This window comes from Bemisia tabaci, chromosome 2, assembly GCF_918797505.1.
Source record: "Bemisia tabaci chromosome 2, PGI_BMITA_v3".
Classification (NCBI taxonomy): Eukaryota; Metazoa; Arthropoda; class Insecta; order Hemiptera; family Aleyrodidae; genus Bemisia; species Bemisia tabaci.
In genome coordinates this window covers 66,195,483-66,209,931 of record NC_092794.1, presented here as the reverse complement: position 1 = coordinate 66,209,931, position 14,449 = coordinate 66,195,483, and the positions used below count along the sequence as shown (strand labels likewise).

The following is a 14,449-nucleotide window of genomic DNA, read 5'->3' as shown; positions in this document are numbered from 1 at the left end:
TTTCAGGGCTCCGAGTAGGAAGCCGCTTAAACTCGGTTCATCTCATTTCCGCGCCAGCAAAAACTTGCCAGCGGGCCGATTATTGAAATTCATAGACAAAGAGGACACAAGGAGGATGGAGCGATCCTATTGGTTGAAACGGGTGGTTCTTATTGACTAAGGGGGTAAATGGTGGACTAACTGTCGGGTCTCTCGTGGGTTGCCGTTGATTAGTCTATTAGCTACGTCATTTGACCACTGCAACCACCCGCTTCTACCAATTGGCCCCCTCCATATCATTTCTGTCTTCTTTGTCTATTGCTCTGTCTATCAATTTCAATAATCGGCCGGCAGAGACCCATTCCGAGGAACGTAACGGTCACGGGACGTTTCCGCACGAATCGGTTCAATTAGAAGTCCAAGGAGAAGGGACAGAGAACGTCGGGCGAGGGCGCTGGGGCACGCATGCCCCGTCATCGGAGACGTCAGACGTCATGCGTCATGCGTGGCTGCTCGAATGATAAATGCGGTCAGTTGCGGTAACGTGATAACGTGATAATGCCGCAGCGACGCATGATTATGACATAATGCATGCGCTGCGCATTGTGCATTGTACATTGTACGGTGGCACTGTTGTGTTGTTGTGTCCGTCCCGCCGGATTACGGGGCATCGGACTGCCACTACGGCCGCGGCAGGCCATGGGCATTAATCGAGCTCGCGTTAATTATTGAGATTTGTCGTGCAAAAAATTTATCTGCACATGCAAGAGAGCCGAGTCGACTCCCAGTTCATGAATATCGTGCTGACAGTTGCTCCGTGTCAGAGGCTAATCTTTGTTATAAGACAAACCACGCTGCGCTGCCACACTTGAACTCCCACCGCACTGCGTCGCTCCCCGCGACGCGAGGGTGCGTCTCGATTTTTCGCATGAGCCTCAGAAAGCGTGGAATTGAGTGTGTTGCAGGGCTCACTTGGGGACTGAGGTACGCCCTTACATCAGAGGAGCCTCACTTTGCGGTCGCACTCCGTGAATATCCATCCGTAATCGGAAAAAAAGAATGAAGATAGAGCTTCGCAGCGCAGTGATAATTAACAAACTGAACAAATCACTCAGTCCTAGGAAAACCTTTGTCTGACAGACTCGGGTGTTTTAAAACCGAGTCCTCGACTTCCTAATCGGAAGCCGAGGCAAAGAAGAATAAGGAAAAGAAGAAGAGGCAGATAATGAGGAGGAAGAGAGCGTACCAATTCAACTCATTTACAGGGACAACCCCATAATAGTTCACTCTGCGTTTGCTAGAAATGTTGAGAAGGATGTACTGCGTTCCGTCATTCCATAAGTGAAGGAAGGTAGCGAATTTGAGAATTTCTAAAAAAATTAATCTAAAATTTGGTTAATTTTTTGTATGTAGGAACTATAGAATGACCCAGACCACATTTTGCGACGAAGAAGTACAATTTCTAGCTCATCCACGAAAACACTTATTATTATATGTATTTTTTTTTCCTCAGAAGACCATACAAAATTCGCAAGAAAAAAATTGACTAGGAATTATCAATGCAACTAATACAGCTGATAGATTGAGCATAACACAGTATCATAGTTGAAAAGAAAACAATTAGAATTATTACATGTAAGAAGCAAGAAGATTGTAAAATACAATAAAAAAAAGCTCAGGCAATGGAGGAAAACCCGTATTGACCGCACCGCGGATTTCGACGGGGATGGATGTGGGGGGGGGGGGGGAGGTTGATAGCCTTGTCTTTTATCAGAAGGTCTCACGTACGCAGAGAAACAAATGGCGCATACATTGTTTCTGAAATGAGTCTGGAATTTGGTTTGCAAAATTTGGTTCAATGGAGATCTTGCATGAATGAGGAATTTGCGATTTGACTATTGATTCGTACGTAAAAGTTCGCGAGAAACGCTCCCAGGACTTTATGTCCACCTACCTTTCGTCCATTAAATAAGTGTCCACCGCTATGTATGTCCACTAAACGTTAAGTCCAGTCTTTATTAAGTCCACATGATTTAATGTCCGACCATGAATATGTCCAAAATTGTCCAAATTGTGGGCTTGTTATGTCCACATTTTTTTCTTCTCATTTAAATGACAGGAACCACCTCAAAAATAAATGCATACTACTACTACCTTCATTCTTAAAAACATTTCATTCATGAATCAAGTTAGTCATGAAAGAGAACAGACTCTAAGAGCAGATAAAAACATATGTTCATGTGTACACTGTACGGATATGATAGGATGAAAACCAAAGCGGGAGCCCAGGAAACGCTCCAATGCCAAATGAAACATTTACAGCAACAGATGCAGTCAAAATTGAAAGTCCTCTTTAACTAGTTATTTTGTGCGGCTTCAATCTTGTAGGATACTGTGCAACGCCTCTGACGCGAAATAGTTGCTTAAAGCGTTGCGGCGCGGCAGGCAAGCAGCGTGACACGCGCATAGGCGCCTCCAAACCTAACGGGATACTTCACGCGTTGCGCAATGCGTGAAGTATCCAGTTAGGTTTGGAGGCGCCTATGCGCGTTCTGCGCTGTTAACACGCCGCTCCGCTCTGTGTTAGGCTCTAATATTTAAACTCGCGGAGTCAGCGTTTTTCATTTCATGATTTTGAAATTTTTGCATTCTCTGCATTGATTATTCCCTTTTAAACTGATTAAAAAGAAATATGTATTACTGGAAAATATAATGTGTTTTTTGTAAATATAGTAGTGGCTCCGTGTCAAATTTAATAATTTCCAAAGCATTCAAATTTATTCTTTTATGTTTTGGGCTTTTACTCTGCTGCAGCGTGGTGTAAGTGCAACCAAACGCTCAAAATTGGACGTATTTCACTCAAGGAGGTCGATGTACAAATAAGTTAAACACAAAAAATTGCGTGCTTCTTAGTTTTTTTCCTCTTTTATTAACTTTTGTATAGTTTCTTTCATCACAACTACGGCTCATTGAGATTCATATCGATGCCATTGCTTGGAAAAGGTTTTACAAATATTTACCACGTTTTGAAAATGTAAATGTTTTTAAAATGAAGTAATCAATTTCATTAAAAAAAAAGAATGTACTTCGGAAATTTCAAGGATAGAAATGAAACCAAGTATTTACGAAAGACAATTTGAAAAGATGAAGCAAAAGAAGAAATTAATATTTCATTTAAAATTTGAGTTACGATAACAACACCTCATTCTCTCTTAATTTTCTCATTTCGATATTGTCAATATAATTTTACACACGGACTAAAATATGACGCTTGAATTTGCTTTTAGTGGACTTAACTTAGTGGACGTTTAAGTAATGGACTTAACAATAGTGTGGGCTTTAGAACTGTGGAAGTAAAAATTGTGGACGAAAAGTCTGTAGACGTAAAAAAGTGGACATAAAGTCCGTGTACCCGAGAAACGAGAAACACGATGGTGCCACTGGTCTTCTCTGAAATCAACTCCCAAGCTCAAAAAAGTTCTCATGTTGAGGCCAAAATGGAAGAGATATCCCACGCTATCCTGAGAGTCCACGTCTACATCAAGACAAACTCTCCATGCAAAGGTAGGAAGCAAGGAAGCAAACACATTAGCAGGGTTGCCGTGTTTTCAGTTTTAGAGTCCCCAAATAAAGGGGCAGCCCTGTCGATGTATTTGCCTCCTATCTTTGCATGGAGAGTTTGTCTTGATGTAGACGTGGACTCCCAGGATAGCGAGGGATATCCCCTCTATTTTAGCCTCAACTTGAGAGCGTTTTTTGAGCTTGGGAGTTGATTTCGGAGAAAACCAGTGGCACCATCGTGTTTCTCGCGAACTTTTACATAAGAATCAATAATCAAATCTCAAATTTCTCACACACGCAACATCTTCATTGAGCACGAGAATATCGTCGGTTCCTAAATGGAACAATTACCGCAGAAGTCATGACGGAATAACCTAAATTATACTGCAATTTGTGTTAAAATGTGGTTAAATGAAGCCGTAAAAAGTCGCAGCTAGTACATTTTTTTCACTCTTGAATCTATATTTGTCTTAATTTGACCCTCGAAGGGGTGGTAAAAAGGCTCTCAATGAGACAGGTCCTTTGTTCGTGCAAATTCTCCATTCGAGGATACAACCGCCGGGTGGAGGAACGTAAGGGAGGGAAAGAGATGCCGGTCGCGTCGCATAAGCGGAGAGGTTAAGTTAAAATGTTGCATCAAAAGCGGAGAGAATTTAATTTGCATTAATTACGCGAATAGGAACAACACGATAATTATGATTTTACATGCTGGATGTTGTACTTGGTTAAGTCGAGGTCCGGGCCGATTGATAGCCCGATCGCCGGTGAGTTCGCGACGGTGAGTTATGAAAGGCAGACATGAACCGCCGCCGCGCCAAGGAGAAACGCCGTATGAACCTTTGAACGTTGTCAAATTTCCTACGATGAAATATATTTATTCCGAGAAAGGCGTGAATATTTTCCCTCGTAGTGTTCAGAAGATCACAGTCGAATTGTAAATTGAGATTCTTACGAGCATTGGAAGAAAAATACTCACAAGTTTCCCGTGAAATTCGAATTTTATCGAGAAGAAATTTCGCAACGTTTGAAGTTGCTTACGGTGTTCTTCCTTTGGATGGCTATGAAGCCAGCGATTGAGTCCGATTTGGGGCCCCGCGCCGCACAATGGTACATGTTAATGAGAGGGAGAGATCAGACATTAAAAGCCTACATCTTCATTCATACAAAACGTATACGTTTAAAAGTGATTCCATTGGTTACCTCGTAAAATTTCCCTTGAAATTTCCTCCTCAAAATTCAGAACGTACAAAATAAATATCAAAATCTGTAGTTTCAGTGAAACATGTCTTGTCCGGTCTCTTTCATAAACTCACTCTTTGTGCGCCGCGCTTGCTCGTATTTGAATCGGTGGTTGTTAAAACCGCTCATGTGCTTTATCTGATGAGACTCTCAAGTACCCCAGCGATGAATCGATAGATCTGCCATTTAACAGTGGCGTGGCGTGCTTTGCGATGTATCGATTGTTATGCCATTTAAACCTATGGAAAAGGATCGATAAACAGGGCTTTCGCAGCAAACACCTTAATAATCGATTATTTATCCTAGCTTTAAATGGCATAACAATCGATATATCGCAATTCTTGCCACGCCACTGCCGTTTAAACCTATGGAAAAGAATCGAGTATCAGGGAGTTCCGTAATAATCGATTCGTTACCATAGCTTCAAGAGCTTCCGATATGGTTTTCGCTTCGTCACCGATGGAGTTCATCATAAAATGGACTTGTTATGTTTTGTCATGGGATCGATTCATTTACGTCAAAGCGCATTCCGGCCCTGTAATATGAGCGGGTTAACAAGTTACCAGTGTGAAGAATTGCCAGAACTAGTTACGACTCCGCCGAATGGCTAATGGAATTCCGGGCTTTCGAACCCCGTGTTCGTGCGCGCTCGTTCGCGTTAATGTCTCAATCCCATTTCCGACTACCGCAAAGCCCCGCCGTTCTGTGTTTGCACGGCAGCTCTGATTTAATTTACGATAATTTTACTGCAGTCGCGTACTTACCATCCTCCTTACGCTGTCGCGCGCGTGTCGAAGAGCGACTAAATGGACCACTGCACTCTTGAAAATAATAATATTTTGCTCCCGTATCCTGCCGTGGTAAGGAAGAACGCCGTATGGACATTCAAGAGTCGCCAAATTTCCTCGGAGAAAACGTGTATTTTTTGCGGAAAGTTGTGCGTGTTTTCTCTTGGAATTTTCAGATGTTTTAGATTGAATTGCGAAGAAAAGGGTTTGAAAAATTGTAACAAAATATTCACAATTTTAGTGGTAAATTCGTTTTTTATTGAAGGAAGTATGACAACGTCTGAGGCAGGGTATCTACGAGTCCCGAATTTCCGGAAAGCCCGGAAATAGTACTGATTTTTTAAGGGCGGTCTGGAAATCCTGAAAAAGTGCAGAAATTCCGCAAGACGGTCCGGAATTTTTTCATTTTCTTGTCATTTTTGTCGCAATTTGAACGGGAAATTTAAATTTTTTTTAAATTTGCCGGATTTTGTCAATGGGAGGTACTGAAAAAGTACTGAATTTTTCTGTTGAGGAGGTACTGAATTTCTTGGGAATGTACTGAAAAAGTAATGTAAAAGTACTGATTTTTGGCCAGCCTGTTATAGTAGACATCCTGCAGGTGATGTGGCTTGGTTCCTTTCTGCTAAACGCGGTCCAATCGTAAATTGACACCCGAAATTCTGCATCCCTGCCGTGGATTTTCAGGCAAGAGGGAGGGTCGGAGACGAGGCTGAAAGAGTAGAGGGTAACGAAATACAAATCACTTGAGTGAAACCAATTAAACAGCGGCGAGCTTGTCGGCACTCGGCGGGGAAACAGGGATGCATCGCAGCGCAATACCCCCTCCCCCCTTCGCCCCGCTGTGGGAGCCGCAAGACCGAACTTAAACGGGAACCAATATTGCGCTAATCTGAGCCTCGTATCTTGCAGACGTAACGCTGAAACCAGTGGCGTGGCGTGCTTTGCGATATATCGATTGTTATGCCATTTAAACCCATGGAAAAGGATCGATAAGCAGGGTGTTCGCAACGAACACCCTAATAATCGATTCTGTACCATAGGTTTAAATGGCATAACAATCGATACATCGCAATCCACGCCACGCCACTGGCTGAAACACATGACCGCGGGGTAGTCGAATCCCTCGGTTTCGTCGCTTGGCGTCTCGTCAGCGCGGCGAAAGCTCGTGTTTGAGGAGCGCATCCGGCAACCGGTTAACACCGATGTAACGATGTCAGCCTTTGATCGGATTTCATCAGACGTGCTACAGGGAAGCGACATTTGGTCGACGACCGAATTTACATGCGACAGAAATTGCAATTACCCCCGCATTTGCCGCGCGGTTGTTCTAAGATATAATCTATCGCCGCGCGGAGAGGCCCGACGCAGAGGCGAGCCCTTTGATTTAGTCGGGGCCGCGGATTCATCCCCTTTGATTTCAATTACGGGGGCGTCATTTTCGAGGGGAAATTGCTCTCCCTCTTTATTTTATTTGACGATTTTTGGTCGATTTTGATCGTTTTTAAGGGCGTTGATTCGATGCATTTTTTTGAAGTATTTATATCTTCAAGTGAGAAAAAAATCACTAAGAAGTGACCCGAACTGTATGTAACAAGGTGGAGGAATGGTGGTTTCGCGGGGAAACAAAGCCAAGAAATTCCAAAAATTAAAATTAGAGTCAAAATTAAATTTTTGAACTCCAATGCGCACCAGTACGAAACTGAGGGGGGAGAGTGTTATATATCGTCGAGCAAATTTCACATAGTTTCAAAAAATTTTCCGCCTCCGAATCTTTGAAAAAAAGTTACGGGCCATATGGACATACTGCCCGTTCCCGGCTCAGAGGCTGAAAGTTCTGGGTGCTGGAGCCGTAACCTCGATTGCTCCGGGTGCCCGGAACTTTTGGCCCCTGAGCCCGGAATGGACGGAATGCCTATTTAGTCCGGAAAAAGCTTCCACGGCCGGAGTTTCTTTTTCCGTGTTTACTTAAACATGAATCTCCTGTTGAGTGAACGGAAATTCTTGTTACACATGCCGGGTCAGAAAATTCTCGTTGAAACAGCTGGAAATCTCCTTGTTAGAAACGGTATTCCTGTTACATCATGGGAACTTCAAGTCACCCTAAAGGAAGAGATTTGCTGATGATTCAACGAGAATCTTGTCGTGCGTTTTGCGACAAGATTGAACTGGAAAATGTTTTCCAGCTTATTTAAAATGATACCTTAAAATTGAAACCTGTTTCCCGGTAAGATCAAGCACCAGAAAACGGTAAATTTCCGGAAAATATCTTGAAACGTTGTAAGTAACTCGCCGAACTTTGGTTGATAACCGTATATAAGTGCATATGTGTATTTTTCCCCCCTCCGGAATTGCCCCGAAAAGTATAGATTTTTGCCGCAAATTCCCGAGAACACTCCAAATCTCTCATACGCCCCATTTTAACTAAGGAAAATGCTGTACTTAAAATCCTAAATGGTCAATTAAGTAAGGAGCTCAGAAAAAACCCTTGGGTAGAATTTAACTTTAGATACTGAATATTCGATACTTTTCCTCTTACATAATGTTTTTTTTTAAGTTTCCAGAACATCTGTCTTACTTATTGAGCACGATTCATTTTGAAATATTTTCTAATGTGTCTTGTCTTCATCTTTTGTTCCATGTTGCTTGTTCCTGGACTGATCATGTACTTGCGACTTCCTCTTGGATATAATCTGCTTGTTCAATTGCAGGATCCATGCAATGTAAGTATTAATTTCAATGGTTCATTTGTTTTTCTCAGAAAGGTCCCGTAAAGATAATCTTATATACAAAGTAAAGGTCGGTTTTAACGGTTTTCACGAAATGGGGGTCGTACCGTTTGTCCGATCTTCCCTAAAAATTGTGTACAGGTCCTCTCCAGTTCGGTGGGTGACACTGGCTACTTCAATTTTAAAGAAATTTCGCAGGGCTATAAAATTTCTTGAAATATTTCACAGCCCTGTGAAATTTCATGAAATATTTCACAGCCCTGTGACATTTCTTGAAATATTTCACAGCTCCGTGAAATTTCAAATCTTTCATTTCTTTCTTACGTTTAATGTCACCCTGCACTATTGTCGTGCTTGTCTAATATACTTGAAGAAAAAAATGAATTCAAGAAACCAGAAAATTATCGTCTCTCATTTTGACCGCATTAAGCAGACAGGAGCCAAGCTACATCAGCTATTGCCAAACTTAATCGGGTATAATAATTTACTTTTTTACATGAAAACGATTTTGCAGATTTTTTATGCAAATTTCAGTGCATTTTCTGCGTAGCACGAAGCAAATTTCTTACAAATCTCAAACGAAATCCGCATAAACGTTCTCTCGTGAAAAATCAAATTGCCCAGTTAAAGGTCAATAGCTGATGTGGTCTGGTTCCTTTCTGCTGAACGCGGTCCATTTATGAATTGAACAAGGTGACAAATTCGGTAAAAGTCATTGAATGCCTGGAAAAGTAAGGGTATTTTGCTGCAGAGCCTTGAAATTATTTCTACCACGGCCGATTGTTTAGTCATGAAGAAGTCAGGGAACTTTGTTTCCTAAACACGTGGAAAGTCGTGGCAAAGTCAGGGAATTTGGAAATGCATAACAACTTCTCACCCTGTTAGATTGGGTAGTGTTTGATGTTCCCACCATGTTTCACTCGAAATTTGACAAGAAAACATTTGTTGTGGCCCTAAATTCTTTACTCCATCTAATGGTCCATTACTTAACAATGCAGTAGTTTCGGGGGAGCATATTAAAGATGGTAGCTGCTCTCGAGGCGGGTATACGCATACGCGCAGTCGCCGTGGCCGGAGGGGTATTTTGTGGCTCCCTCATTTAAGTTTTCTTGTACGTGGATAATTTCCGAGCACTTAAAGTTTATCTGTTGAATGCGGCTGCTCGTGGAACGCCCACTCCGGTGCGAGAACAGAGATCGAGGAGTGTTCGACACGGGCTTAACAGAAGTCACATTACAAATTTTGTCCACCGGCCCTGGCCACCGGGCAGATTGATATCGTCTTATAACCTGTGTCCTACACAGCACCGTCCATCCGTCGCCACCACCGCCGCTCCAGGGAGTTTTGTCCGCCGGGCTTGCCAAACTTTTCAAAAATTGGGGAATATTGAACGCAGGGTGTCTACTGTACGGGAAAAAGTACGGATACACTGAAAAGCACGGATTTCGCTTGAAGGTCGGCGCGGAAGTACGGAAAAGGTACACTGAAAAAAAAAATGCTCTGGCTGCGGAAGTCGTACTTAAGGGCTGTATAGACGTATCGTCGAAGTTCCGGGCTCAGAGGCCGAAAGTTCCGGGTGTAGCACCCGGAGTAATCCAAGCTATGGCTCCAGCACCCGAAACTTCCAGCCTCTGAACGCGGAATGGATGGTATGTCTACATAGCCCGTAACTTTGTTTTTTCTTTCAATGTGCAGATTTTCCGTTAAAAGGTATGGAAATTCGAGATTTTCGTGGTGAACTCTAAAAAGTAGCCTTTGGGGTATACGATTTCCATTTATTAAGTTCCCGGTTCGATTCCTTGTGTTTTTCGGTTTATTCCTTTGTCATTTCATCATTCTACTCTCCCAATACGAATACAGTTAAAAATGCGTGTGAGTTAAAGAAAAGTAAGGGGATGGTAAAGAAAAAGCAAAGATTTTTAAGAATCGCCAAAAAAATGAATTTTCGGAAAGTTGGGAAAAAGCAAGGAAAAGTCACCGAGTAAGGAAGGAATTCGAATGACAGGGTACCAATAGACACCTTAATAATATATGGACGTAATTCTGCCAAACGGAACTATGTGCATTAAGACATGAGCCCTGAGACCCATGAGCATATGTGCATAACAAGGCTCACGTCATAATGCCCATAGTTCCGTTTGATAGAAATACGTCCGTATCATATCTGAACAGGTTGAGAAAGAAGCATTGTAGAGCACTAGATTTCATCAAAATGTCAAGCTGAACACGTTTCGGAAACTTTGAAAACTGACCAAGTGATTCGTATAGTCTACAAAACGAGTGGCTGTTCACAACATAATGTATCGCCGAATTTCTGACTTTTAACCCCCCCCCCCCTCCCCCTCTCTCGCAACCTTTTCGTGACGTAGGTTTCTCTCCTTTGACATTTAAGGACAAAAATAATAGCATAACGCTTGAATCTCCTCGACGCCTCCTCGAAGGCCCGATCAATTCAAATTTCCTCTCAAAAGTGTGAGAGATCAACGTGTAAAGAGGCATGTGTGAGTGTCTAGGGGCGAAGTTCCCATCAAAGAATTTTATAAATACTTTAAAAAATATTTTTACACCCATAATTTCCAGGAACCTCACCTGTGATTCTCGGGAACTTTTCCAAACCCAGCCAGAGTGTCTGCAAGTCCGGAATATCCGGAAAGTGCAGAAAAATTACTGATTTTTTAAGGGTGGTCTGGAAGTACTGAAAAAGTGCGGAAATTCCGCAAGGAGGTCCGGAATTTTTGGTCACTTTTGACGTAATTTGAGCTAATATTCAAATTTTTGAAATTTTTCGAATTTCGTCCATTGGAGGTACTGAATTTTTCTATCGGAGGGGTACTAAATTTCTTGGGAATGTACTGAAAAAGTACTGTAAAAGTACCGATTTTTGGGTAACCTGCTTTAGTAGACACCCTGCCAGCACTTGATTTTCCCGGGAAACTTTGATCTCTGACCGCAGTGCGCACTCCCAACTTATTCTTGTTCATCCCCTTTCAATTTCGATTTCAGTTTTTAATCTTTTAATTTAAATGTCCTTCCGGCAACACGGCGATCTTGACCTGAGGGTCGAGAGTATATTTTCTGAGGCGCTAATTCAATAACCTCATGAACGCTCCCAAAGCTACCGATGTAATAGCCTGATATTCCGCCCGAGATGAACCAGAAAAAATTCACCGGCTGCTTCGCGCCCCGATAAGACCTGACGGAAGCCGATGCGATTTTTAATATTACGGCCGATAGAGGGAGGGGGGGGGTGCCTCATTGAAACGAGCGTAAGAAAAAAACCTCATTTACGTCCATTCTTGGAGAGATCCTCGCTGCTTTTCACTACTATGTTGCCGCATTTCTCTCGGATATTTTTTTAATTTGCTTCCGATTAGAGGAGATAACTCAGGGTGCCTTCTATTTGGCCTTGTCTCCACTGGACGTTTCATTGGATTTGTCCTTGGGACAAATTTCACTTGCAAAGTAGAGAAAAATATTGAGTTAATCAATACTCATCATAGGATATCAAGCAGAGTCCTCGTGGAGTCCTAAAAGCGACTCAGAGCGAAGGAGAGGAAATTGTGTTGCTTTGTTTAAAGTGGAAGAAGGCAGAAGTTTCACCCCTGTGAATCAAACTTGGGACAAATCCCATGAAACGTCCCGTGGAGACAAGGTGTAGTAAAAACCGAAATAGCGGAAATGTCCAGTAGAAAATGTCCAATTACCAGAATTTCCAAATAAATGTCCATGGTTAAAAAAGTTCGAAAGAAAATAATGTTCTAGCTGAAAAATATCCTTCAAAAAACATGTTTTAAGGAAAGACTTGTCTATTTCGTTGCAAGAAAATGTAAATTTGGAACTTACAACGTCTTCAAATTTGTTTGGTCAGGTCAGAAAATTTGTTCATATTATGTATTATTTTTTTTTTTTTACTTTTTTGGACAATTTATTTGTGGACATTTTTTAAGGAAGACGAATAAGAAATTGAATTTTCTGATTGGACATTACAGTTTATGGACATTTTGTGTTGGACAAACAATGTTGCGGCATTTCATTGTGGTCGTTTCTGGTAATCGGCCATTTTGTATTGGACATTTCCACCTGTCACTGGAATATATCAGGAAGTTCGATGTCACCAGAAAATATCAGGAAAGTTCCGCATGCGTCAAGCATTCTTCGATGACATGCAGTTCAACACATGCAAAAAGTGAAACATTCAATTCATTTCATTGAACATGTTGGTATACAAAATCAAACGCGGGTCAATTTATTTGCGCAAAAAATTAGGAAATTTCATTTGATATATCAGGAAAAATTAGGAAATCCAAAATGAAAATTTAGTTGACATACCCTGTAAACATTTGGTTCTCAAAATCCACAGAGTGTGAAGAAAACGTCGTTTGGCTGACAAAAGGGCGTAAGTGCACTTGAAGATGAGCCCAAAGAAGCATTGAGTTACATGAGCTCCAAGGTTCATCGCAGAGTGTAGTTACGTCCTTTTGTCAGGAGAGCGACGATTTACAGTGTCGGTATACCCTAAAAATTCCGACATTTAAAAAAAAAATGATAGTAAACTGCCCGTAATTTCCATTGCTTTGCCGGAAATCAAAACAGAAATACAATTTCAAACACTTTTTGAAGATTATCAATTTCCACGATCGACATTATTTTCCCGAAAACGGATAGCAAAAATGGACTGAGTTAAGCGAAAAGGAACCAACCCACATTTTGGAAAAAATTGAGTCATAAGCGGTTTTGAACTCAACCACTGCTCTACTATTTATCGCCAAAAATTCAAAGTTTTTGTCGGAGCAAATTTTGCAGAAATTGAACTTGAAGTTTATCTTTTACATTGAGTCTTATGCAGGAGCCAAACTTTGAACCTCTTTTTTTCTTTTTCTCGGTTCGATCCCGATGTGGCTTGGTTCCTTTCTGTTTAACTCCGTCCAAATGTCATCCACCCACTCATGTCATCGACCTCTTTCCAAAATGCCCGAAATGCAACTACCCTTTTTTTCTTTCGGACCAAAATTTGAATATACGTATAAGTAGTACCCACCATCTCATCAGTAAAGTTTGTTTTATGAAGGGGAAAAAAACAAGAATGAGAATTTTCTTCATCCCTCTCCCTCCAAGATCGCCAAATTAAAGACCTCTCTCTGCTATTTTCCCTATCATTTAAAAGTTACTTCAAGAGGTAAATGCCCAAAGTTGCCCTACGATGACTGGATTCCAAAGAATTTGAGTCATTGACATTACTGCAGAGGATGAAAGTATGGACATTTTGATGCAAGTTTGGTCCTGAGAGCTCTAACATCGAGGCTTTTATGTGTCGCAGGCAATCAGCAATCGCCGGCAATTTGCAAGCTCCGTTCTTGTCAATTCGTCAAATTGCATTTTCTATGAAATCGATGTAATAAAGGTTTTTTTTAGCGAAGAAATTCAAGGCACGACCTCAGCTTGGAACGCCTTCAAATCTAGCGATACTCTCCGCTTTGCCAAGGAGTTAGTTTAGTTGCTTAACCAAACCAAATTCAACACAGATTATTGATTACGTTTCCCGAACTCGCGAGTGTGCTAGCGATCCTATCTCGTTTTTTCACTTTAAAATATTTTAATTTGTTGATGCAACACGAATAGATTGCAATTTGCCTGCGACATATGGATCGCATTTTGCAAGAAGGAACCAGGAGCATTGCAATGATACTAAAACTGCGCAACTTCTTTTGTTTTGGAAGAAAAATCTGATTATCCATAAACAGTTTTTATTTTACTCGCTAAAAACTGTAAATTTAAGAAACAAATTACCATGTAAATTTTATATTTTTTCATGATTTCACTAATTTTATTGCAAAGGATAAAGTTGCACAATCTTAGAATCATTGCAATGTTTTTTTCCCTTTTTGCAAAATGCAATCCATATAACGTCTTTAACTTGTAAGACAAAAATTCTTAAGTTTTAGGTTAAAATTTTAGGTTAAAGTTTTAGGTGGAAATTAGTTGAGGAATCCTGACCTGCACCTAGAAAAAAAGCTGCTAGCGCCCTCTTTGGTGTGGAACAATTACTCTAGAACCGTGCGTAGATTGTTCCCAAGAAATCTGGAGAGCGTTTCCGTTGATAGCTCAACATCGCCAATTTTGGCATTTTCTCCTAAAGTCAGCTCTTCTAAAAAA

General features: G+C 41.3%; 1 protein-coding gene across 2 annotated transcripts in view; it reads left to right on the top strand.

Moving 5' to 3' along the window:
• sowah (ankyrin repeat domain family member sosondowah) overlaps positions 1–8,356 on the top strand; it is a 118,840-nt gene extending 110,484 nt beyond the window's left edge. For both annotated transcript variants that reach the window (XM_072296109.1, XM_072296107.1), the window contains one exon: positions 8,279–8,356. In XM_072296109.1, the coding sequence (XP_072152210.1) occupies positions 8,279–8,341 (63 nt within the window). In that variant the 3' untranslated portion in view covers positions 8,342–8,356. The remainder of the gene's footprint in view (positions 1–8,278) is intronic.
• Positions 8,357–14,449: the final 6,093 nt, after the last annotated feature.